Source organism: Eretmochelys imbricata, chromosome 10, assembly GCF_965152235.1.
Source record: "Eretmochelys imbricata isolate rEreImb1 chromosome 10, rEreImb1.hap1, whole genome shotgun sequence".
NCBI classification, from domain to species: domain Eukaryota; kingdom Metazoa; phylum Chordata; order Testudines; family Cheloniidae; genus Eretmochelys; species Eretmochelys imbricata.
The window spans coordinates 17811543-17837675 of record NC_135581.1 but is presented as its reverse complement, the minus strand read 5'-3'; the positions used below and the strand labels follow the sequence as shown (position 1 = coordinate 17837675).

At 41.9% G+C, this 26133-nt stretch overlaps 1 protein-coding gene across 4 annotated transcripts; it reads right to left on the bottom strand.

Moving 5' to 3' along the window:
• Positions 1-1179: 1179 nt before the first annotated feature.
• On the bottom strand, positions 1180-25878 carry TMC7 (transmembrane channel like 7). Of its 4 annotated transcripts, XM_077829223.1 has the most exons (16): positions 25434-25808; positions 22863-23118; positions 16972-17120; positions 15432-15599; positions 15187-15272; positions 14516-14661; positions 13462-13609; positions 11287-11460; positions 10085-10242; positions 9048-9162; positions 8286-8383; positions 7770-7953; positions 6676-6806; positions 5574-5729; positions 4036-4114; positions 1180-2589 (listed from the first exon to the last, which is right to left on the bottom strand). In XM_077829223.1, exons 1-16 carry the CDS (start codon positions 25489-25491, stop codon positions 2530-2532), a joined length of 2166 nt encoding a protein of 721 aa, XP_077685349.1. In that variant the 5' UTR covers positions 25492-25808; the 3' UTR covers positions 1180-2529. The 4 variants fall into 4 exon arrangements, with proteins under 4 accessions (XP_077685349.1, XP_077685350.1, XP_077685351.1 ...); XM_077829224.1 differs by lacking the exons at positions 9048-9162; positions 10085-10242; positions 11287-11460 and having other exon boundaries at positions 25434-25878; XM_077829225.1 differs by lacking the exons at positions 15187-15272; positions 15432-15599; positions 16972-17120; positions 22863-23118; positions 25434-25808 and adding an exon at positions 14848-15099.
• Positions 25879-26133: the final 255 nt, after the last annotated feature.

Here is a 26133-nt window from a genome sequence, read left to right as displayed (position 1 = left end):
ACTGAATATAAATATGATTTTTTTTTTTAACATTTAGAACAAATGTCAAAGCTGTTGCTCAGTCTCAATACAGTTAGCTTTAGATAGCAATGAAGCTGCAGCAGTGCAGACTGACTTCCCTGTAGATGCTAATGATGCCTATGGAAGCCAACCCAATGGAAGTGAGCACAATAACATCATGTTGCCTTAAATGTGACCCAGATTTTCAAGCTGTTGCCACTAAAAACCAAGCATTTAGTAAAAGTGTGTATCTTAAGTGAGATTCATTGAACACAAGAATAATCCAGATCCAATTAAGCCCTGGCCCTGAAGTCTGTGGTGAAACTCACATTACCTTTCTTTGTACAGGATCAATCCTTCTGTTAGTTTCTTCAGAGCTGAAACTGACTTGGAAACAGTGATATTCAATTTTCATAACATTTTAACAGGGTTTGACTCATGCGATTCTTTTCTCACAAAGTGAACAAACATTTAAATATGGTAAAGATTTTATTTTTAGCTTTAGATTTAAAGCAGATTTGGCAGGTAAGCTCTGTGCTTAAGTTTTGCAGCCTTATTAGTACAATTCTGAAATGGTGAAAAAGAGCAATTCCTTATGACAAGAACAGGCAGTATTTAATATAAGCCTAAGCAGTTTAAAGAAGTGTTTTGTGAACCCAACTTATTTTCACTGTTAAGTTTTTAAAAAGTTTTAGTAACTGAGTCTTTTAAAAAATAACTTTAAATACAATGGCACTGTTGATTATAAAAATAACTAGTACTTCACTTTGCATCAGGACAAAACCTATTGTTACATGAATTTTGGGGGGATTTCATAACTGAGACTGATGGTCTCGGATGGGATCATACTCAGCACCTCCACAACTGGGGCTACCTTTCTGTTTTCAGCAAGATAGTTTGATCAGAGCTAGCATGGATACATCTCCTCAAGACAAAATTTACAACTTCCAACTCCAATGCAGACATACCCTCAGATCCTGTGTTGAGTTTGCAGCGTCAGCTCTTAGGGAATTTTTTCTTTAACTTGTTCACAGAAAATGTAGCACATTCAATTGATTTAAAGCAAAGTGTACTTTAAAAGCTTAAGAAATAATAAAGGGATGGGATCTCAGCTGGTGTAAACTGGCCTTGAAATGTTCAATAAGGTTAACTATTTTTTAAAAATCTCCACACACTAGATAAGATTCAGAGTTGTTTAATGCATGTTAGTTTTTTAAAAATTCCAAGATATACAGTCATAAAGATACAGGATCTGTCACATTAAAGATTAACAGTACACCAAGGGCTTGCATAAATACTTATTGCTACTGTGTAATATGTTCTAAGATATCCTCTACAGAGTTCAAGTAACATACACATACGTACATACAATGCACTATAGAAAACTCTAAGCAATGGAAGCAGAGTCTTCAAATAATGAAATCTGGTAGAGTATTTGGAAATTATTCGTTCATAAAAATATAGTTCCATGCTTTTTTTTTTTTTTTTTTTTTAAACAAGTAGTGCATTTAAGAGGTATTGGCATGTAAGAGTGTTAAAGTTTCCAAATGTTGTACTGTAAAGTTGCTACTTATTTGCTTTAAAACATGTACACCTGAGAGTTAAGCAAGAAAGGCACTACAACATTCAAAACTTGTTCACAACAAAATTTGAGTAACAGTACATTACAGGCATCAAATAAGGGCCAGATCCCCAGCTGGTGTAAATTGGCTTAGCTCCGTTTACTTCAGTTTCACTACGCTGATTTACACCAACTGAGGATCTGTTCCCAGCGTTTGCTCAAAATTCCTTTCGTTGTATTTTGCTTCTGAAACACTTAGGGCCAAATTTCCAATGGATCATAGACAAGAGTGACCATAATAGCTGTTTCAGAGCAAAAACTCTAAGTCTACATATTAAAAATATTTAAGAAATCTACTTCAATGAATACAGATTTTATTTGTTCCCCCTATGTGCTAATTCAGCATAGCAACCTAGATGCCTCCAACACTTCAGTTTTAAAAGAGAAGTTAGTTGGAAAAGTGTAAAATTAGGAATTCCTATAGTACCCCGACCCCCCTACTCCCACAGCATGATTTATAAACAGATAAACTGATATTTCAAATGGTTTCTGCGCTAAGATGCTTCCTGGGCAAAGTTTCAGCTCAGAGCACATTTTTACAGCAATCTAAAACCCCCTGAAAATAGGGGTTTAATGTAAACACTGATAATCTTAAACCTTAGCAACATAAATAGTCCTACCAGAGAGTTTCTGTGCAGAGTTAATATGGTACCAACATGTTACGGCCCCAATCCTGAAAACATCTGTGCACATTCTTAACTTTAAGCACAAGTAGTCCTATTGAAGCTGTGGGATTACTTGTGTTCTTAAAGTTAAGCCTGCACAAAATTGTTTGAAAGATCAGGGCCCTAGTTAGTGATTCAGTTTTCAAGGTCTACGGATTGTTATGTTTGTTCCTGCTGTATCTAGTGGTTCTATAAAGTCTCGAAGTCAAAATCCATCTCACACAATTTCCTTTTGGAGGTTTTTCAACTATGCTTCTGAGCTTCAGTTAGCTTTCTGATTAGGAACAGTTTGTCACGACTCTCCTAAAAAGACAATTAAAATAAAACACAATAAATATATTTTAAAAAGACATTCTGTTTCTCCAATGTATCTATACATATAAGTCACACTCACCTTGTCTTTACTAGGAAAAAAGGTGGATTGTTCCCACATGGTAACTAACACATGGTATAATCCTAGTAAAGACAAGGCAATTGTAATTTTAACGAGTTAGTACTGTTTCCTTTTCGAAAGCACCTATGTGACTTAGGAACACAAATCCTATTGACTTCCAATGACACGTGCTCCTCAATCACTCAGGGGCTTTTGAAAATTCCACCCCCTATATACATTAACACACATGCCCTTCTCAGACACAATCAGAGTTTAAATACCAAAAGCTGGAGTCCATCCTTAGATACACACACAGGGGCATGCACTACAAAGTTTAATAGTCATTGACTGAAGCTCTGCTTTCACTTCCAAGAGAAAACTTAATCAGGATCATGCTAATCTCCAAAGAGTGCGTTACTCCCAGTACGTGTGGATGCTATGTTCATACTTGCAAATCCCCAAAGCTCTGGGCATGAGTTGATCCTATGTGGAATGTCTGAGCCCTATTCATTAGTAGTTTCTCAAGTTAGTTATTTTAAAACTATTCCTAGTAGAACCTGGCCCAATTTCATGCTACTGTAATACATACACATAATAATAAATAATAAATAATAATAATAATAATAATTAATAATATAGAGACATATGGAGCCATATTAGTAAACACAGATTTGGAAACTCTGCTCAAAGTCAGATATCACAGTAATTTTTGCATATATAGTACTTGCAAAGAGCAGTGATATTAAATAGAATGGAATATATATATATATGGCAATCAGATGTGTTCTCTGTTTGTGGCTAAGGAACAAGAACATTCATAAAATCCCCAAAGTAAATATTCTGCCTAAGACAGGGTCAGTCACTTGACACCTCCTATTTTTCTGTCTTAATTACTGTTTTCATAGATTAATAATTGAAGATCAGAAGGGATCATTAGATCATCTAGTCTGTTATACTGTATCACATGGGCCGTAGAATTTCACCCAGTTACCCCTGTATTGCACACAACACCCTGTGTCTGAGTAAAGCATCTCTTCCAGAAAGGCATTCAGTCTTGATTTGAAGACATGAAGAGATGTTAGATTTGAGGGGGTGGGGGGTTGCCTTATTTCTAATATGAATTTGTCTAGCTTCAGATTCCAGCAATTGGTTCTTATTATTCCTTTCAACTCTTGCAAGATTAAAGAGCCCTTTAGTACCCTGTGTTTTCTCCCTGTGAAGGTACTTATACACTGTTGTTCTCATTATACCTGGCTATACAAGAGAAATAGAAGGGAGCAAGAAAACAGCTGGTTTCTTTGCATGCTCGATTTCTTGTGCAACACAACTGAAAAACTTGGGGGGGGAAGGAATGAAGACATTGTATCAGATCTTACCATAACCAACTGTTCCCTGAGCTGATCAACAACCCGTTTATGTGCTCCAGCCAAGGCAATGAAATAGAACATAATAAGGCTGCAAACAGGAAATATGTATAATATGTTACCATCATACACATGCCAACATACACAGAAAACTATTCAGAAAAAAAGACAGTTACAGCGTACACCAAACTAAGCCGGAGGTTGCTGGAACAATTTGTATAGTGCTCATTGAGATCCACTGAACCAAACTGTAAACCCTGTATATGATAGAAACCACCTCAAGTCAGGGGGTGCAGCAGCACCCCTAGCTCCAGCACCTATGAACCTTTAAGCATTGTGATGGAAAACCCAAACTAATGAAGTATCAACATACAGCTGGGATGGGTAGGGGACAGCCATGACTGAAGCAGCCTGTGGCAAGAGAGCTGTTGAGGGATTTCTCCTGTCAGCAGGAAGAGGCACTCAGGGTGCATGGAAGGCGGGTCCTCTTGAAGCTGTTCTGAGATCTGTAGTGCTTCCCCCATCTCCACACATCTGTGTGGTTAGAAGGCCTCTGTCCCCTCCATGGACTATCAGCACCCTTCCGTGCCCTGAGGGGGATGCTCCCTGAGAAGCTGAGTTTAAACGAGTAGTTCTTTAATTTCCCTCTTCTCCAGTTTTTAGCCCTTGATCTGTAGTCACATCAATTTTATATTAATTCCTGTGGGCTTACTATAGATACTGCCCTTGTAAATGACTCAGAATGAGATTAACACTGTGAAAGGAGCAAAGGAGATAGCAGGAAACTGGAAGCTGAAACTGCTTGCCTATCTGAGAATTGAAATGGTTTGTCTTCCAAATAATTAAAATTTATGACCACCACCTACTAGCAAACATGTCATAGGGACTTAGTGACCACGTATTAAAAACATTCTGAGTATTAAGGACATGAAAAATAAGACGTGAAGTCCTAGGGGTACAAAACTACAGACCCAGTTCAGGAAAGCACTTAAGCATATGCTTAAAATTAAACCTTCAAGAATCAGGGCCTGGGGTGAACATTCCAATGTAGTTGGTGGTTTTAACAAGTGCACAAGTTATACAGAACCCCAGTGCACAAGGCCTCTCAAGATCAATGAAACAGTGACATAAAATTAAACTCTACTTTATGGACTGGCCTATCTGGAGACCAAGTAGCAAACTTGGGACTTCAGTTTCCTAAACTGGAAGGCCAGACACATTACACAGGTGCAATTCTGGGGGGGAAACTGCCCTCTGCTTACAACGTGCCAGTTTGCAGAATGGCTAGCAGCTAATGTTTTGGGAAGAGAGATAAGAAGCGGCAATGTTGGTCATCTGGACAACTAAGAGACGAGAGAAGAATGCAAATAATGAAAAGAGACAAAAATTGAAGGTTCAAATACAAGAGCTGAAGCCTACTGCCTCCCTGCACAAAGAAAATTGGGTTTAATAAATGTTTCACATCCGTTTAATTAACAGAGAACTAAATCGTACAACTACATGGAGGACAACAAAACTTAAAGGGCACCATCAAACTCAACAGCACTCACCAGATAACCATAAAGAAAGGCACTGCAAATGCTTCTGAAGCTATACCATTAAGGACCTTCTGCAGAGCTGTTGGAAACCCTTGTATTGTATGTGGAACAACATCCCACGAACTGTTAAAATTAACGAATGGCCCACATGCTTTAGAGGGGCGGAAGCTATTGAAAAAGCAACATAAAAGAGATGTCACACAGAAAGATATAACAAGGCAACAGGGGATCCCATTCTTATTTGTTTCCATAAGTCAAAGTGCCCTTGTTTATATTAAAATGAATTATTTTAAAACAAAAAAGCTATTAGTGCACAAGTAATTAATTACGTTTTAATTCTATGCAGGTATATTTTCTTCTAACTTATATTTCCAAAATGGTTGGTGACAGGATGGACTGGTGCTTTGTGGGGTGTATATGGGCGGAGAGATTTCTGTGGTCTAGCAAACTCATTATGTTGCACGTGGTACGATTAAGTGAGTGAATGTGATACAGACGGAGTATGAAAGATCACCTTGTCTTCCTCCCCCCCCACACATCTTTTTTCCCCTCAGTTTTATTTCTTTCTATGCAGCAACATTTTCGTGTTGAGTTCCTTTCTCACTTCCTTGTCAAGATCAAATGAGCATTAAAGAGTGCTGACACCGGGGAGCAGTGGGATTGTTTTAACAAGAAGTAGTCAGAAAAGCCAGGGGGTTAATTGCCCTGGTTTAATCCTGAAAGGCCAGTGAAGCTTCTTGAGGAAAGCAGCATCTGCGGCCAATCAGAACCAGAGAAGAGCCAAAACATTTTTTAAAAAAACTCTCTTGAGGTTTGGGAGAAAGGGGTGTAATTCAAACACTGGAAGCTACCGGCCTCCTGAACCCAAGTTCTGGCACAGTTAAGTTTCCTGAGTTGAGGCTAAACCGTGGAGGACTGGACAAATTAAAATTTTACTCCTCTCCTTCCTGACCCCCCGGCCCGAGAGAGAGAGAGAGAGAGAGAGAGAGAAAGCAACCGTGACTTGTTTTATGAAAGCCAGACCCACCACTTGAGGCATCCCTACTAGAGTTTAAAAAATCCCTTTAAATGAAAGCAAAATAATAAACTTTATAAATATTAAACCATTATTTACTATGTCATGCTGAGTCCCAAAGGAATAAAAGCCAATACAAGCCCAATCAACAGCACCACCAGGAAGAAGAAATTAGAGCTTGATGCTCTGACAGGCCTCTTTGAAGGTCTACACGTATGCATCAAACTTATCTGGAAAGGAAGAAAAGGGGGGCGGGGGAAAGAAACAGATCTCAACCATTTATTTTTCCAGTAGGTCCATGTCTAGCCTAGCCTAGCCCAGCCCATCCCTCTCCTCTGGCCCCAAATACTAAAGGCTCAATCCTGCTCCCTTTGATATTAATGGGCTCCCTGGAGCTGAGGTCAGAATGTTTTACATTTCAGAATAAGCCAAATACCATCCACCATCTTGGGTTTGCGTCTTCTCAAGAGGAAGTCCCTACAGTTGCTTTCAGAGCTTTGGCCCCAGTCCAGCCAGAGATCCCTATGACTGCATATAGGTCCACTGACTGTAATGGAGTTCTGCCTGTGTGGAGTATATTGCAGGATCGGGGCTTTAGGTTTCAAATCCAAAAGTCCCAACAAGTCACACAAACCTTTGCAAAATATTAAAATGCCAGCAGGGATTTGCTGCTCAAAAGGAATGAATCTAAGCTGGTCTGGTCAGATTTCACAACTTCTGAGACAAAAGGCCCATAAAACTGACACTTCTTAAACAAAGTCTTGGATTTCCATTTTGTTGATTGAACTGAATATATGCCATCTTGGCAAAATCCCTTCCTTGCTCTGAAGTCTCATGTTGGAAAATAAACCACCAGCAACAAGGTGTAAATTAACTGCATCACGAAGCAACAGTTTCTTATAAAATGAACAAATTAACTGATGAGCATGACATTAAGCAGTCATTTTCTAGATCCTTTCAAAGTTAAATATCTACTTTTATTGTTTGTTTTTTTTATGTTATTTCATAATAACATATGAATAAATATCTATTTTTATTGTTTGGTTTTTTTTATGTTATTTTTTCATGTTATTTCATTTCCATTACGCTGCACCCTTAGTATTTTTTTAAAAATCATTATTTCTATCTTCTGCAAGTACAAAAGCCACAGAGAAGTACCCAATTTACTTCCACTTACCACAAACCTTCATTACCTTTTTTATGTAAAAGACGATAAAATATTTTACAGTTGCTATAGCAGGAAGAACGGGTGAATAAAAGATTCCAATCCAGCAGATTGTCTGCCCATAAACAATTTCCAGTACATTTTCAGGAATTCCAAATTCCTGCAGGCCGCACCACTGAATTGGTTTACAAGAGTAATAGGTAACTAACAACCTAAAAAACAAAACAAAAACACTAGTTCTCAAGCAGTGAGACTGAATTGAACTCCACAACCTTTTAAATATATATTCAGAGTAAAGAGAAAAGGAACATTAAAAGCATTAGACAAAACTTGTAACACAATGACGTCTCAAGAAACTGAATTCCACTGGCAGGCAAGTGTCCAATTGATCAGGTATTTTATTTAACAATCTGGTAATTTTATAATTGCGGTTTTAATTTAAAATGGAAAATCTGGTGAGAAAAGTAGAGTAACAGGAGTAATAGTAAAAAGGAACATCTTAAATTGTTCAGCAAAAACATGTTCAATGGGAGTGAATACTCACTTTCTAGGAAAGTCAACAAACACTGCCACAGCAAAAATTATTATGAAATCAAAAATCATCAGCTTATACATCTCCTGCCCAACTCGAGATTCCCAGCACTGAAAAAAATAAAGAGGGAAAACAGGATTAGAAGAACAAACAGCAACTACAGAAATCTGTCAGAAAACACAACTAACTTCAAAATCACTGCCATAATAGTAAACTCCTAGCCATGTTTCCGAAGTTTTTTTTAATTATTATTATTGCCCTATAACCCATAAACATTTTAAAGGACCAAACCTTGGTCCCATTGGTATCAAACGCAATAAATGCTGTTGGGTCTGAGCCTTCGCTGGTGTTAATGGTCATAGCTCCAATGAGACAGATCTACACCAGCTAAGGATCTGTCCCACTGGCTCCAAAGGAATCTCAATTTTGCCCTAAAAGGAAAACAAGCCATACACAGATTTAAGAACTTCACTGATTCACATTGAGCAATAATACGTAGTGCTAATTGTATCTCTCCCCCAACCCTGCACAGCAACCCAATTCCTGATTACAGGCTGATTACAGCCTACAACTAAAGAGGGGGCAGACGATCGTCAGCTCCCATTAGATGCAGGAGATATATAGCAAGGAAAACTAATGCCTCTCTTGGAGGACACTAAAGATAAGCATGTCTCAAAGTGAACATCAATTCTGAGTACCTGACACGCAAGCAAAGCATGTACAAAGGTATCTTTATTTGGACATTGTGATTGATTAAACATAAAATCTGCTTACTGGGTAGAGCTCGTAATTGTATCCACAGGGCTTACACTTTTCATTACCACATGAGATTCGATTCCACAGTGAAAACAAAAGAACACCAATGTTGGCCAGCCGCACAAAGACACACCTGCAGAAATGACAAAACCCCACGCCCTAACACCTCAGAAAAGTCACAATTGTAGAGCCTGTCCAACTGGCAATGGGACTCTATTAAGTGTAACAGGGTGTTGGATCAGGCCCTTAATACAAAAGCATTTCACACAGCTTTAACTGACGAATAAGCCAATGAGTTAACATAGGTTTTATTTCAGTTTCAATATTATTAAGCTTCTTGGACTCTTCCCCACTTTAGATTACAGTATGTCAGTGTTTTGCTTACATTATGTCCTAGACCACAGTCATTTCAAATGTGGCTTTGGGACAGCCACAGTCCTCGGGCTGCCACTCTCTAACTGCCTCAGGTCACCAACTCCCAGCTCTTTGCTGTCTCTTACCCTGCAGTATCTTTTGGCACAACTACTTCCACTTCGTGCTGGGCCTTGTCCTGCTCTAGCCCTATTAATGCAAGACAATAACATAAGTGAAGCTGAGACTGCACACTCTGCTGCTGTCCTGTGGAATAGCTGCTGTACAGAGAGACAGTGTGAATATTTCTCCTGCGCTACTGAGAACTGTGCCAAGACTGTATCTTTGTCCCACCACGCATTTATATCAGGGTGAGCCCCCAGAACCAACCCCGCCACAGACCACCCAGCGAGGCGGGTGAAGAGGACGAAATGACTACATTGTCTTTCCATCCACAGACACAGTCATGGATTGTTTCCAGAAATGAAAAAATGCAGTCAAAGAAGTCCAGCAGAGGCTGCTCTCTGCTATCCTGGGCCCTCCCAAGAAAGCCAGATTGGCTGCTGTGGGGAGCCACAATACAGCTCTTCCCTGATTTGAGATGTTGCTGTTTAGGACCATTTTAACTTATGAAAAGAGCACCAATGTGCCACCACGATCAGCACCTTCGAAAAGCTAGTGACAATAATAATAAACACACTTACCGCATCAGTGTTAACCTGATCTCAAAGGCTGGTGAATACTCTTCCAAACGGATTATATATGAAAAAAACAGAGGCGCAATAAAGTTGGCCAGGGTGATCACTATGGAAGGCAAGTATTGCACCAAGAGATTACCTTCAAACATCATCTTGATGCTATCCTACATGGGATGAGAGGTGAGAAGTATAATGTACACAAAAACTTCTCTCAGAGTAGCAGCCGTCTTAGTCTGTATCCGCAAAAAGAAAAGGAGTACTTGTGGCACCTTAGAGACTAACAAATTTATTTGTGCATAAGCTTTTGTGAGCTACAGCTCACTTCATCGGATGCATTCAGGAACTTCTCTGTTCCTGTTCTCTGCTCAGGCTTCCCATTGGCCTGAGCTGTCCAGAACTCTGGCATCATCTTTCACTCTGATCTCTCTTTCTCCACCCACATCTCTGGGGACTACAAATTTGCTACTGGCACCTCTGCACCACTGTCAATACACAGGATTGTCCCCATCCCTTCCCAAATGTGCATCCAAGCGTTCACCCCTGCATACTTGGAACACTATGACTGCTCCCCCAAGGCCTCGCTAAGTCCAAGTACGTGCCGAATGCCGCCTCCAGCTTTTATACTGAGGCATAAAAAACACAGCTGTGTCTCAGCTCTTTCCCTTCCCCTGCCTCACACGACTCCCCTGGCTTCCCAATCATTTTGGGATTCTGCACTCCTTGGGTGAAATCTTGGCCCAAATGAAGACAAAGGCAAAACTCCTAACAGGGCCAGGATTTCACCCCTTGTATTTAAAACCTTTCATTGCCTTTTGTCTATATGGTCCCTCTTTCCCTTCTCTTCCTGTTTGTCGAGCACTGGCCTTCTCTCTGTCGTGTCAAAAAAATCTGGCCACTGTTCGTCCAAGAACCATTTTCTTCTCTGTGGAGTGCCTACCACTGGAACAACCTTCCCACATCAGTAACTGCCTCCTTTGAAGACATAGCTTTTCTCTCTTGCATATACCTCTTGATTCCACTCCCCATTTGCTGCCAACTAACTGAAGAGTGCTTGGGGATCCCCTTTGTACGGAAGATGCTACACAAGAGAATGTTGTATCAGACCAAACCACTCCATTCCTTTACAATTCTTCACCCTACTTTGCCAAGCATACTTTGATCATCAGCACACTACCAGGATTCATTCTCAGGTCCTGTCTAAGACTTACATTGGAAATATTTTCTTGCGAGTAGATGGTTGCTCTGTAGATAGAATAAAAGCATACTGACAAAAGTGCAAGAACAAAGATATTTAAAAACAGTCTTAGACAGTAGATGCGCAGCTTTTCTTCTGTTGTCCTGTCAGCTTTTTTTTGCCTTAGTCTTTCTTCCGCCAAGTCTGTCTATAAACCAAAGAAAATTCATATTGAAATGTACAGTCCTCTGATGCAAAGGGATATGTGTCCATGTGTCATCAGCACCTGGAACATCTGATTAAGACAAAGAGGTATATCTTGTTCTTGAGGTGCACACAACTGCAGCCTGATCCAAAACTTATTGAAGAAGTTTTTCCATTGACTTCAATGGGTTCAGAACGGGTCTATATCCCAATGCAAATCCCCTAACCCAGTGTTTTTCAACCTTTTCAGGTTGGCAACCCCTTCTTCAAAGTAAAAAAATCTTTGTGACCCTTTAACATTTATTATTAAGAGTAAAATATGTACCAACAACAACAAGGATAAGCCTATAAAATTTATTTTTGTATGGGTTTCAAGAGGTTGACAAGAATACTTCAGTTTTAAAAGTAAGGCTGTGTGGAGAGTGGGGGAGTGAAGTTCTATGCTTTAGATTGCAATAACATTTTCAATGCCTTGTGACCCCACGTGGGGGTCAAAACCCATCGGATGTGAAACACTCATCTATACCATCTCATCAGATAATTAAATGGTAAGCTCTTTGAGGCAAGGAGATGGGTTTTTAATTTGTTCTATGAAAACCCCTGGCAAACTTTTGGGCACTGCAAAAACAGACATAGTAATAATCTTAAAACCGTTAATGTCAATGGAGTTATTCTCATGTACTGACTATAAAAGATAACTCAACCTAACCAGGACACTTTAATTTATACTTGATGTAATATATTAAAACCCAAAGGGAATTTAAGGCAGGTAACCTTAGTGAAGTTCACTTTCCATCCCCAGAACAAGTACGACATTCACACACCATCCCATTATTGCACATCAAGGATGATCTGAAAGGGCCACATTTCTAAGGGAGACATTAATCCAGCCTCCAGGCTCACTCAGCATGAGACCCAGGATGTGGGAAGCAAGGGAGGGACTGGTTCTGTTCACACTGTGTGTTCTGCCGGACTGACGGAATAATGGTAACATGCACGGACACGTGACATTGCACCCCCATGTATTCGAGATTAGAATCAAGACTTTCATTGGAAATGACGTCACCACTAGGATGAAGGAAGCTTTGATTTGTGACCTGAGTGGCAGCCATCTTATTTTCTCCACACTGGAATAAAAACTAACTGAGGCCCTGGATTTATGGTAACATATTAATCTGGTCTTAACAGGGAGGAAAGCCTTGGGTGTTATATTTTGTAAAGTACAGACAAACAACAGCTGTTGTTTAATGGGATTACACACACACACACAGTCTCAGTATTCAAAATGGATAAGAAAGAGGAGGAGTAAGGCGATAAATGGTAGCTCTCTCTCCAAAGGTCATTTTACCACACAAATGTCAGCAGCAAATGCATGTGGGAAGAGGGCAGAACAATACTGATTTTAATCAGAAATGTTTTATAGCACCCAGTTGTCTGTAGAAAACCTCTTCTACGGTTGAGAACCTATTTGGAGGTTTGAATCCTATTTTCTGCACATGTGCATGTGTCACTGAAACACCTAATTGAAAATGGGGGTGGGTTTTTTTTTTAAAGCAGCAGTGTGGCGGTTGGCAAATAAACTGTAAGGTGAACTGCTGCTGCTCTTTATTCTGACCAAGCAGCTTCCTACAACGTTGCAACCTTGCAACCCAACAATCAACAGATTTTCTGTTGGGATAAGTAGAGACTAGCACAGGAAGAATGACTGGAGCGTGAGCAAGAAGATGAAAAGAGAAGCATGGGCTCGATGGGGGAAGGCCCTGAGGCTCAGTACTGATCCTGCCAGCATTGCAACAGACCCCTATATAGTCCGGAAGAGCATGCAATAGGATGTGGGATCTCTCTCTCTCTCACACACACACACACTCACTCAATGTGTGCATGCTTCTTTAATCTTCCTAGCCCTATTCCAATTATCTGCAAAGTTATGTACGTCTTATGAGCCATCCTGAAGTGCAGCAAGGCGAAATAGGATACAAAGGAAAAAACGAAAACAGTTACTTACTTTTAGTTCATATTGTAAACTACTATGTTTCAGCCACGAAGCATTCAGGTCTGTAATGCAGAAGTCCCAGCCTGCAAAGATTTTGTTGCAGTAACTCTGAAATTGATCTTCCTCACGTACCAAGTTTTGTTTAAACCCTTCCACAGACCTAATAAAACATATTGCAGACCCTTGTTCATTCATTAAACAGTCTTACCAAAAACTTGAGCAACCATGATTTCTACACTTTTTCTTTCTGCCCTTTCAGAATCTATATAGCAGCAAGCAAAATCTCTACTAGTTGACACACATTAATCAGCACAAACATCTGTTACCAATTTTTTCATCCAAACTCTCTCAGTAAGGCCTAAGATCAGAAAAAAAAAAAAAACAGCTTGAAGTCGTTGCAACCCATGAAAACTAAGGTTTTGTGTAGTTCACAAATGGATTTCAGAGTCCCCTCAACTCTTAGCAACCACATATACTTCCAGAAATACACCGAGACTCTGGTCACATAGTGTCCTGCGAGGTCTTCTGTTTTGTCAGTTTTCCTCCCTCTCCAACTCACACTACCTCTGCACAAGAACTTATTTCTACTTTATTAAAAATATTAAAAATTCTTAGCTCCCAGCGCCTTATATTAAAAAAAAATCCTAACAGCTCAAGACTACACAGATAAGGATCTAAGACATCATTATCGTTACCTCCATACCAGGGCTTGTAAGATCATAAACCCAGAAGCTAGATTTATTCAGCCTAGCCAATATTCAGCTTTATTAGTTCACCTGGATCTGCATCACAGACCTAAAGTTTTTGCTTCAGTCCCCCATCAAAGGTTGAACAATCCCCTTGAAAGCAGCCAATAGAATGAATTTTTTATTCCACGTGCTCTGTATCAATACGTTTTTGATGGAGGAAAACACCATGAGTTATCAGAAGGGATTTAGCTGATGCTACACTATTTCCATATCAATGGATGTCCAAGAATAATTCACTGTGTTTCCTATATACTGGGATAGAAAGTGAACTGTACAATATCAAGCAATAAATAGAAGATACCAAAAGTTGTCTTTACCTTTTCACTATCCAGATAAGACTTAATGAGAGACAGACAAGTGTAGTCAGCAAGTACGCAAGTGGCACATTGTATTTAATGACTTTCAACTGTACCATATCTATTGTGTAATATCCATAGAACAGACTCGTCATTTCAAGGAAACCCTGTGACAGGAATACACGTAACACTGGTCACAATACTGATCTCTCAGCTAGTAAACAAGGTTTTGCAGAGAGCTTAGTACAATGAAACAAAGATTGCTATATAGCGCCCGAAACAAGCAACAACAAGTTTGGAGTTCCCAAGTTCTTGCACAGCGTGAACCATGTTTTGTTAGAGAGATTAGCTACCTCATGGACCCACTTCCCCTTCCACTCACAACACAGTCTGCTGGCAGCTTCATGTAAGCCATTGCAGTAGAAATAATATATTTAAAGCGTCTTTCAGTGCAAAATAGCAGCTGGAAATGAGGATAAGAGACTGCAGCATGTGACCAGCCAGGTCTCCTGGCCCACTAGCAAGCAGCTGCTTGTTGCATACAAAGATTAAAACTTTATCTCCACTGATGTATATGCAGCATCATTTTCAAAACTGATGTGAAAAGATATTCCTCTAGCAAAACCTCTTTGTATTTTACATGTGTTAACTTTGGATTTAGAAAAGTAAAACAATTCAATCTAATTACTCACAGTGCCAGAGAGCAGATCTATTATGTAAGTATGGAAGTAAACGAGTTCTTTAGTACCATTAATTGTATAATTTCTGCATCGCAACTCTGCAAAAGGAAGACAGAATAAAAGTCACTGGGAAAGTAGTGATTTTCCACTTTACCATGAGACCAAGGTAGTTCAAATATTACTTCTACAGGCAAACACTTATCTCCCCTTTAAAATGCTTGACATAAACAATAGTAAACTATTGTAAAGATGTTTACCTATGCTTTTTGAAGAAACTTTAACGTAGCTACTGTTGAGAACTTCGTATTTAGAAATGGTGCTTGGAAGTGTTATAAAACTGAACATCAGAATAAAGATTATAAAATTTAACATGACCAGGAAACGCAGGAAGGAGAAATAGGACTTGATACCAGTGCCAAACTTCCCTGGGAACAGAAAAGAAAATGTCACCAATCATAATGAAAAAAATCACTGTGAATATGAAACGACATTAAAGGCAAAGGGTCCAGAATCTGATCTCATTTACACAAGGGGAAATCTGGAGGCATGCCATTGAAGCTAGTATTGTTACTCTAGATTTACAATGATGTAAATTAAATGAGAATCTGACTCAGTGTCTCTTTTCAACTAGTTTTCATCTGATACGTTTCTATTGACCTGTCAGGGAAATTATAAATACCAGTATATATATTTAAAAGGCTGACTACAGACGATACTCTATACCTTTAACAATTAACTGGGTCCACACAACACAGCAACCTGCAAAAAAAAAAAAAAAAAAAAAAAGGGACAAACAGATTCTCCTCTGAATTTGATCTCAAATCTAAGTGCATTTATGGGAATCTAAACTGGTGTCATTTACACCTTCTTCTGGATCAGTCTACATAAAATTACATCAATTTAGGTTTCAGAGTAGCAGCCGTGTTAGTCTGTATTCGCAAAAAGAAAAGGAGTACTTGTGGCACCTTAGAGACTAACAAATTTATTTGAGCATAAGCTTTCGTGAGCTACAGCTCACTTCATCGGATGCATTCAGTGGAAAATCCACTGAATGCATTCACTGAATGCATCCGATGAAGTGAGCTGTAGCTCACAAAAGCTTATGCTCAAATAAATTTGTTAGTCTCTAAGGTGCCACAAGTCCTCCTTTTCTTTTTACATCAATTTAGACTCTCTTCCATTCACACCCACTTACTGAGGTGCCATTTACAGTCCCTTACATATTACTTCTGAACAAGGTCCTGAGTTTGAGTGAGCATATGGAAATCTAATTTAGCATAATTTACACTCCAGGGAGCTATCCGGAGGTGTAAATAGGGTAGGGGGAACTTTAACTTATCCCAATTACTTACTTTTCCTAGTACAGCCCTATCACCTCTCTCTTCCAGTCCCTTAGCATGTAATTTATTCCCTCAAACTCAGTGTGCCAAATTTAAAGGTAACATGTGAGGGAAAGTTGCACAACAAATGACAGTAAGGGGCTGCAAGACTGAGGCAGGATAACTTATACCAAGGGGAGCAGTAAAAGGTGAAAGTTGCACCAGCTTAGACTCATGTAAGGTGCAAAGGTTTGAATGGGCATGGAGTCAAGGGCTAAGAAACCTTATCAGGGCAGCGTAGGGACATTTGCACTGATGTCAACTGTGCCATGGTGTACCTATTCTGTAGGCTTCAGTCTTCAGGACATGCAAACTTATTTTCTGAGGAAAACGCACACATACACTGATCTACATACTAACAATACTGCACGCTTAATAGCAAGATAAAACAGAAAATGGAAGTATAAAAGTATAATACCCTCAATGCTACGAATGTCATTTCTCCAAAGTTCCAAGTAAGATGACAGCTCCTTGATTTCATCTAGAAATTTTTTCCATGATTTATTTCTGGTCTGCTTCCACTGATCCCATCCAGATAAATATTTTACATTAGCCTCCTGGATGTCCCTAGTAAAAATATAAATTAAAATAAACTCCTAGTCATAGGGACAGAATTTTTTTTTTTTGGGGGGGCGGGGGGGAGGGGGTTAGAGCGTACACACACACACACACGGCCTGGCACCACAATACAAATAAATAATAGTAATGTATGCAGGTCCCCCCTAAGCTATTTTGGAACAGGTCAGGTTCCAACCAATGGCTCTGGTACTGTACCCTTCATTTAAAATATAAAACAAAAATGGCTAATAAATCTCTCCTGTTCAACTTCAGAATAATGTGTCTCCTTTACTGTAAACTAAAAATGGAACAATCCGATGACAACTAGTGCCACCTTGTGAGACAGGGAAAATAACTGGAATAGGAACATTCCAACAGTCCAGCAACCTCCCTTCTTAATCTTTCTCATCATTAATACCACTTGGGGCCTGTCTACACTAGGGATATTTTAACCAGTTTTAAAACTGATTAGAGCCACAGTACAGACCCATTATTAGACAATTTAAGGTAGCCTATGCTGTTTTTACTAAACCGGTTTCAAAATGGTTCTGCAAAACCGGGTCAGGACACCTAGGGTACCTCTACACTTCAAGCTGGAGGTCTAAATTTCAGCTCAATGAGACATACCCGTGCTAGCTCTGATTGACTAGGGTGCTAAAAATGGAGCATAGCCATGGCAGCATGAGGGGCTAGCTGCCCTGAGTACATGGCTAGAGTCTTGGACAGGATCATACTCAGGGCAGCTAGTCCCTCCTGCTGCTGCAGCTACATACTATTTTTAGCACACTAGCTCAATCAGAGCTAGTGCAAGTATGTCTCCTCAAGCTGGAATTTACACCTCCAGCCTGAAGCATAGACGTAACCCTCATGAGGACTTGGTTTTAAGTGACCTGATCTATCTTAAATCAGAGTCAGTAAAAATGGGTCAAGCCACCTTATACTGTCTAATAACTGATGTACACTGTCTCTAACCAGTCTTAAAAGCAGTTTAGCTGAAACAGTTTTCCTAACGCAGACAGTATCACGGCTGCCATCTGTAGCCTCTCCGTAGAAAAGAGTGCGTATTTGTGATTCATCTTCTAGGACTGCATTCACCTCAAAACAATTTTAAATGAACAGTGAAATGAAAGAGCCATGGAGGAGGAATCATTTCCCAGGGTTGCGGAAGCAAAGGGAGATTGCCATTTGCAGACAGCAGCTCTCTTCTGGCACCAATATTTTTAAATTTTCAGTTGTGCCTGATTTACTGACCAAGTGAGCTGGTACAGGGGGTTAATAATTCAGAGGGTCAAGTGATCTCTTTCTTACTGTCAGTAAAAGATAACATTCTATCCACCCCAAAGCTATTTTTGCCAGATTGGGGGCGGGAGGGGGGGAACAACCCAAAAAGCCAAGAAAATTTATAAAAATGCACAGAAAAAGGAGCTCTTCAAAAATGCTTACCAAAGGAGGATAGCTTCCCTTGGTAAAATTTAAGAATTGATGAGGTCAGCTGTGTTTTTTAAAACCTCTCACCTCCAGCTCTGCCAAGAATGTGCTTGGCTGGACATTAAAACCCCCCTTTTTTTTTAGAAAAGCAAAAATTTAGGGATCCATTATTTCCACAACACACAGCCACACATAACTGCCATTTACATTAGCATCAAAGGAACACACTCCCTTTAATTGGTTATATTTGATAACAAAAAGCTCTGCCCCAATCAATCGCATTTACTTTGGGACTATCCACCAGTGCTGCTGGATCAGGTCCATAGGGGAACATTAGAGGGATGCAGGGAAAGCTTCCTGAATTTCTGTTAATAGACAGGTTTGTTTATTTCAGCCCAATGGAAAAATTATCATGAGGGTTACAGAAATGAGAGAGAGAAAAGACCCATGAAATACAAATCCATCCCTCTGCAAGCATGAGCTACAATCCCTAACAGATATGTCAAATATTAAACTGCTATTCCACTTAATCTCAGCCAAAAGGCCAAGAAACAGCAACTTTAATGTAACTGATTGATGTAAAAAAGATGGCTGTGAATACCAAAGTTCTTCAGAAATTTTAATATGCTCTCAGATTTATAAAATATTTAGCTTTTTGTCTATTTAATGTTATAAAGAGAGCGGGTCAAAATTCAGAATTTCCATCCCTCAGAAATTCTGAGATTTTTGAAATCTGGTTTCATCCCAAATCAGAATGAAAAGTCAAAATCTGATAATTTCTGAAAAATGAAATATTCCAAAAATATGTATTTTCAATTAGATACATAAATAATAAATTTATCATAAATTATATAACAGTCAAAATAAAATACTTCAGTAATTTCCCACAAAAATTTGGACAAGATTGATTTTCACCCAACATTTTGAAGTTGTCAGATCAGCATTTTCCAACAGAAAACTGTTCCACTGGAAAACTGACCAGCTCTAGTAATATGCTCCAGCCCAGCAGCAAAAATAAGTAGTATACACAAGCTATTCTATAACATTTAAACCTTTTTCAGTGACTCAGGATACCTTTTGGCATCAAAAAAGTGAAAATTTGCCATGGCAAAACAATACAATGACTAGCAATGGCTGGAGCATTGGGAACTCTGAGCGGCAAGAAAAACATTTTAAATTCAACAGATTGAGGTTTGATTTTTTTTTTAAATATAAATTTATATATTCACAAAAATTGGCAATGAAGAAACCTAAATACAAAAAGTTAAGGCTTGGCACAACCCCGCCCACTGAAATTCAAAAGCCTTGTATCCCCTCAACCTATGCTCTCATGGAGCAAAGGCAACATACAGCATTCACAAGGATGCTATGCAAGTGTAGCAAACAAAGGCTTTGATCTTGCAAATATATATGCTTGTGAGTGACTTTGTCCACAAGTAGCCCCACTGAATTACTCACATGCTCATTTGTAGTATCAGGACCATAAGAACGGCCATACTGGGTCAGACCAAAGGTCCATCTTGCCCAGTTTCCTGTCTTGTAAAATGCCAGGTGCCCCAGAGGAAATGAACAAAACAGGTAATCACCAAGTGATCCATCCCATTGCCCATTCCCAGTTTCTGGAAAACAGAGGCTAGGGACACCATCCCTGTCCATCCTGGCTAATAGCCATTGACGGACCTATCCTCCATGAATTTATCTAGTTCTTTTTTTAACCCTGTTATAGTCTTGGCCTTCACAACGTCCTCTGGCAAGGAGTTCCACAGGTTGACTGTGCATTGTGTGAAGAAATACTTCCTTTTGTTTGTTTTAAACCTGCCGCCTATTAATTTCATTTGGTGACCGCTAGTTCTTGTGTTATGAGAAAGAGTAAATAACACTTCCTTGTTTACTTTCTCTATACCAGTCATAATTTTATAGACCAAAGATAGCAACACACAGTCCCGAATGTGCTGTAGTCAGTACAGTTTCCCTGCTCTACTCAACTGGAAGCTGAACTGGTAGTCTGGCAGGAAACCAAGAGCTGAACCTAATTTGCATTAAATGAATAGACTACAGCTGACCTCATCTCTAACTGTGGCTACAGCTGCTCTCCCAGGAGGTCAGCTTGCAGAGACTACAGGCCCCAACATGTAGCATTCCAACACAGGCTGCCTTTTGCCTCCATTTTCGATGGAGATGGGGCTATGCAGTTCTCAACACTATGAAAGTTTGATGTTCAGTTTTCTGAGGCACTTAATAACAACAGTAATATCACTTATCATTACTGAGCATCCTGACTTAGCAGCTGTTCTGCCATATCAATCACATGTATTTGATTGCACAAGTGCCTAGAGCCCCACAGGGGCCCCATTGCGCCAGGCACTTGTAAGCCGGTGGTCTAACTCACAGGCCCAGGCACCAAAGAACACTCTCCCAAAGAGCATCCCAGTCCCCTTTTCTTCAGGGACTCCGCTTTATTTCTTCAAATAACACTAGTTCAACACATGACACATGCTGTGACAATCAGGGTCCAGACACCCTAGGGTGAGAACAGGAGGTCTGAACCCCAAAGAATGAGTAATTGAATCAAACGAGCGTATACAAGATTATTGTACTATAAATGTGTATCAAGTAAGGTATCATATAAAACTGCTTAGGCAAAGATTGTAACTTGCTCAAATTAAGTTTTAGTCACTAGAAAGTGTGTTTTGTTTTGTTTGCAACCATACCGGTCTCTTTTTTTCTTGATTAGTGTCACTTAAATCTCTGTTCTTTATTAATAAACTTATTCTTAGTTTTAGTATAAATTATCTCAGGGCTGTTACATTGACGTATAGCACGAGTCCTTGGTGAACATAACGTCATTGTCTCTTTGGAGACAGCAAACTTAATTCTGTGTGTGTCCAGTGACCACCACAGAGAGATGTCTCCGGGTAACTCGGGAGCTGGGATGCACTGATTGTTACCTGCGAGGCAAGGTTAAGACTTGCAGAGTCTCGGGGAGTTTGTTGGTGAAATGGACAGATTGATGTGGTAGGCAGCGGACACACAGTCTAAGCTCCAGCAAAGCTCATTCTTGCTAAGACAGAGGGGTAACACTGTGGCTTATGGTTCTGAGAGCCTTGGGGAGAGTGTCACACATGCCCTTTTCTCTTTGACCGAGGCTCTCCTACAGAGGCCTGCCTACTCCCTATAGAATTACACTCCACAGGCCATGTACCTGGGAGTCAAGGTGGACCTCTCTGCTCCCTTCTACTTCCTGGGCTGCTCCCCACAGGATTACACTCTGCAGGCCAGCCACCTCAGAGTCATATCTAAACTAGGCCCTGTCTAGGGTCTCCTGCAGGAACCTTCCTACTCCCTGTAGCTCTCGCTGGTCTTTGTGAGGACCAGGGATCTGTCAGCTGATCCCTGGTCTCCCAGCTTCAGCTGGGAAGCAACTTATTAGTCACAGATGGGACGGGGGCACAACTCCCCTAAAACGGCCAGCCATCTGGTGACAGTGCTTTACAAGCACATGACAAAAAAGTGGTCCCTGACCTAAAGAGCATACAAACTACACAGAAAGACAGGAGACAATGGAGGTGAGAGGACGCACAAGAAAACAAGAAATTATTATAAACAGCACAATAAGCAACGTCACCGCCCACCAGCTGCTGAGTTTTTTGTAGGCTTTGAGGAGGGGTTTGAAGGAAGACAATTAGGTGGCTTTGCAGATGTTTATGGAGAGCTCCTTCCATGAGCACAGGGGGCAGTATGTGAGAAAACACAAAGGGGCTTATTGGACAATCTGATTAAGGGGCAATTGAGACTGATGCCGTTGGCAGAGCAGTGGAGTCAACATCTCAACAGTGCACAAGAGATGATGGGGAGGATAGAGATAAGCCATGAAGGGCCTTAAGTATATAGAACAGTATTTGCGTTTGATCAGATGGAGCAGGGGGAGCCAGAATTGTGTTCACTTGGCAGTAATGATAGTTCACCTGTTCTGATTCTCCCATCCCCTTCTTTAATTCCCTGCAATTATTCCTCACCTCATGCCAGAATGAAGTCATTGGGACTTCTCTTGTGAATATCTGCTCACCAGTGTAAGCCAGGAGTTCGCAGTTAGACCCATAGTGATCTTTGCAAATTTCTATTTGATAGAATGGATTTTAATGTACTACATTGGGGGGGGGAAAGGGCTGGACAGCTCCTTTTTGATGCAATATTTGGTATGGTGCAACAATCTAGGAAGTGGACTTGAGTCTTACACCATTTCAACTCTCCATGGCACGTACTCTGCACAGATTTAGAAAAAGTTAACATTTAAAAAAAAAAAAAACAGTCTACTAATCCAACCTTAGTCTTCTCTTCTCCGGAATATTTAATGCATATTCTCTTATTGATCGAACCACAGCCTCATTTTCCACTACTGTTCCTTCTACAAGATTTCTTTTCTCTGCAGCAGGGGGTCTCACAAAGCCATGATTGTTTTGTCGTCTATCTTGTGTTCCTCCAGCAGAAGTTCTCCGCCTCAAAATGGACTGATAACTAGGCAATTCTTGCAGAAAGGTAACAGATGGTGATGTACAGTTTGCATCAGGAAGGAAAACTTCTGCCAAAAAAAGAAGAGAGGAAGCAAATGAACTTAAGTGTAAAATATGGTCAAAATACAACTCATGAGACCAGAGGTAGGGAATTTGTATGAAACATACAATAATCCATAGGGAGAAAGAGTACTGCTGCGAATTGCAAAAAATCCTTCCAGTGTCATGAGGGTGGAAAGGTGTTAAATGGATGCTCTAGCCGGTGACAGTACAGCTGGTGCAAGGAGTTTGAAAAGAGCAAGGATGCTACAAAATCATGCTACAGCCCTGCAAAGTTCAACTCTACAGCAAGATTCAGCAACATAATTTGGTCCCATCTACACTTCAAGACCAAACTGTATTTTAGCCACATCAGGACCTACTGTTCTGTAGCCTATAGACATAGGCATTTGCTAGGTAAGGCGTAAGTATAAGTTAAGGAAGTAACACAATGAGCCTACAAACCTCATCGCCTGTAAGACAATAGCTTAGCAAAACTAATTGAGGCATAAGGCCCCAAAAGCCATAGCATAGGCAGCTAACCAGGAGCCTCCCTAGACCAGGGGTCCCCAGTGCAGTGCCCGTGGGTGCCATGGCGCCCGCCGGGGCATTTTTGTGCACCTGCAGGACACCCCGCTGCCGAAATGCCGCTGAGAAGCATTGCCGTTTCTCGGCGGGATTTTGGCGGTGACGCTTCTTCCCACTGCCACTTCTCAGCGGCGGCATTTCGGTGACGGGGTGTTAGCAACATGCTATTCCCACAAGAAAGGTTGGGGACGACTGCCCTAGATCATAAGATGTCACAAGACAGAATGCTGCAATAAACAAATGTGACTAAATTGCTGACAGGACCACATGATGCCAGGTGGTATCAGCTGTAGATATTTTAAATTAGGAACATCAGCAGATATCTGACCAAAAGAATGACATAGTAATTAACTGACATATACTCTGATAAGCTTGATGTAAAAGGCCTAGTGACCTATGGATGGGTCATTACACAAAGTAAAACTATTTCTCCATGTTTATTCTCCCCCCCCCCCCAACTGTTCCTCAGACGTTCTTGTCAACTGCTGGAAATGGCCCACCTTGATTACCACTACAAAAGGTTCCCCCCCACCACCCCCTGGTAATAGCTCACCTTAAGTGATCACTCTCGTGAATGCACCTGATGAAGTGAGCTGTAGCTCACGAAAGCTTATGCTCAAGTAAATTTGTTAGTCTGTAAGGTGCCACAAGTACTCCTTTTCTTTTAGTGCTTTCTTAGAATGAGCTGTGTGGTAACTTTCAACCGCCGGCTATTTATGATCATAGCCACTGGAGAGGAAGCAGACTGCAGACACTGGCCTGTTTAGGCAGTCTGGCTTCCCTGGGATATGACGCTGTAGGGCAACGGACCATGCAATCTGGAAATAACCCTGGCAAGAGAGGAAAAGATGCAGGTCTCTGCCACAGAAAGGTGACAGCTAGGAGCCAGAACCATTTAAGTGGGTGCCACTGGTAGACCAGAAGGGGAATGTAGGTGCAATTGCCTTGAACTGTGACATCCCAGGCTGTCCCCTCTTTCTGGAGGTTAAATTCTGCTCTCAGATTCACATGTGCAACTTTCATGGCAAACAACAGACAATCAGGGCTTCCTTGAACACTCCCTTTTACTCAGGGAGTAAATTCCCTTTACCCGTATATATTCTCCATGGCGGAGAGGCACCTCCAGAGTCCTAGTGAAAAAAACAAAGGGCCTGGCTCTTCCTTGCCTCTTGCAGTCCTTCACACCAGTGCAACACCCCGGGGTGTAAAACTCCACCATGCTGATTCGTTAGTAGTTGCAGAGCACTACTGCAGAACCTGGGAGCCCCACGCCTGGCCCAGGGCCCTGCGGTGCTAGGCGCTGTACAAACCCACTCTCTGCTGCACTTGACACCCATTTCCCACTGGGGTTCAGGCGGGAGAAGCCCCAGGCCCAATTATTATTGCCCAGAATAATCCTTCTCCTGGCGCCTGCCTGGCTCGGAGTCTCCCTGTTTTCAAGCTGTTTAAATGAAGAACCCGGAGCCGAGAGGCCGCTCGGAGCCAGCGTTCACCGGCCCACGCGTGTCCCCGCCCGGCTCTCACCCCCTGGCCCGGCGGGCTGAGCGTCCGCCAGGGAGCGCGCGGCCCGAGCTGTTCCCACGGCCAAGCCCAACCACCCAGCCCTGCGGCGCCGCCCGCCCCACCCCGCCGGCTCCGGGCAGGCGAGGATCCGAGGCCGGTGTCCTCCCCTCCCAGCGCCGCAGCCGGTCACCTGCCCACCCGCCCTCGGCACCTGGCTGCAGGGCCCCTCCGCTCGGCCTGGCTCCCCGCTTACCGTCATCGTCGCGGCCGCCGGGCGGCCGCCGGGTCTCCGGCGCCGGCTGCTCGCACATGCTGGACGGGGTCGCCCCCGCTGGCCGCCGGAGAAGCAGGAGCCGCGGCCCCGGCTGGGGTTCCAATTTCCGGGCGTCACAGGGCCAGTGAGACGCGCGCAGCCGGCTGCATTGTGCAGTCAGCGCGGAGGGACGGGCCCCGTCCCACACACCCCCGCGCCCCTCGGCCGGGCCCTTGCCTGGTCTACCCGGGCGGCCCGGGCTCCCCAGCAAGGCTGGGAATAGGTACCTGTGCAGGGCAGGGGCCCGTAGGAAGGAAGGAAGAGGAAATAAAGCTAGTCCTCGGCTTGCAGTTCCCCCACCCTGTGCGCTGGGTGTCTCATTTGTGGGTCTGCAGAGACCGAGGGGCGTCCTGCGCAGTGTCCGTCTGTCTGCACAGACCGAGGGGTGTCCTGCGCAGTGTCCGTCTGTCTGCACAGACCGAGGGGCGTCCTGCCCAGTGTCCGTCTGTCTGCACAGACCGAGGGGCGTCCTGCCCAGTGTCCGTCTGTCTGCACAGACCGAGGGGCGTCCTGCCCAGTGTCCGTCTGTCTGCACAGACCGAGGGGTGTCCTGCCCAGTGTCTGTCTGTACAGACCGAGGGGCGTCCTGCCCAGTGTCCGTCTGTCTGCAGAGACCGAGGGGCGTCCTGCCCAGTGTCCG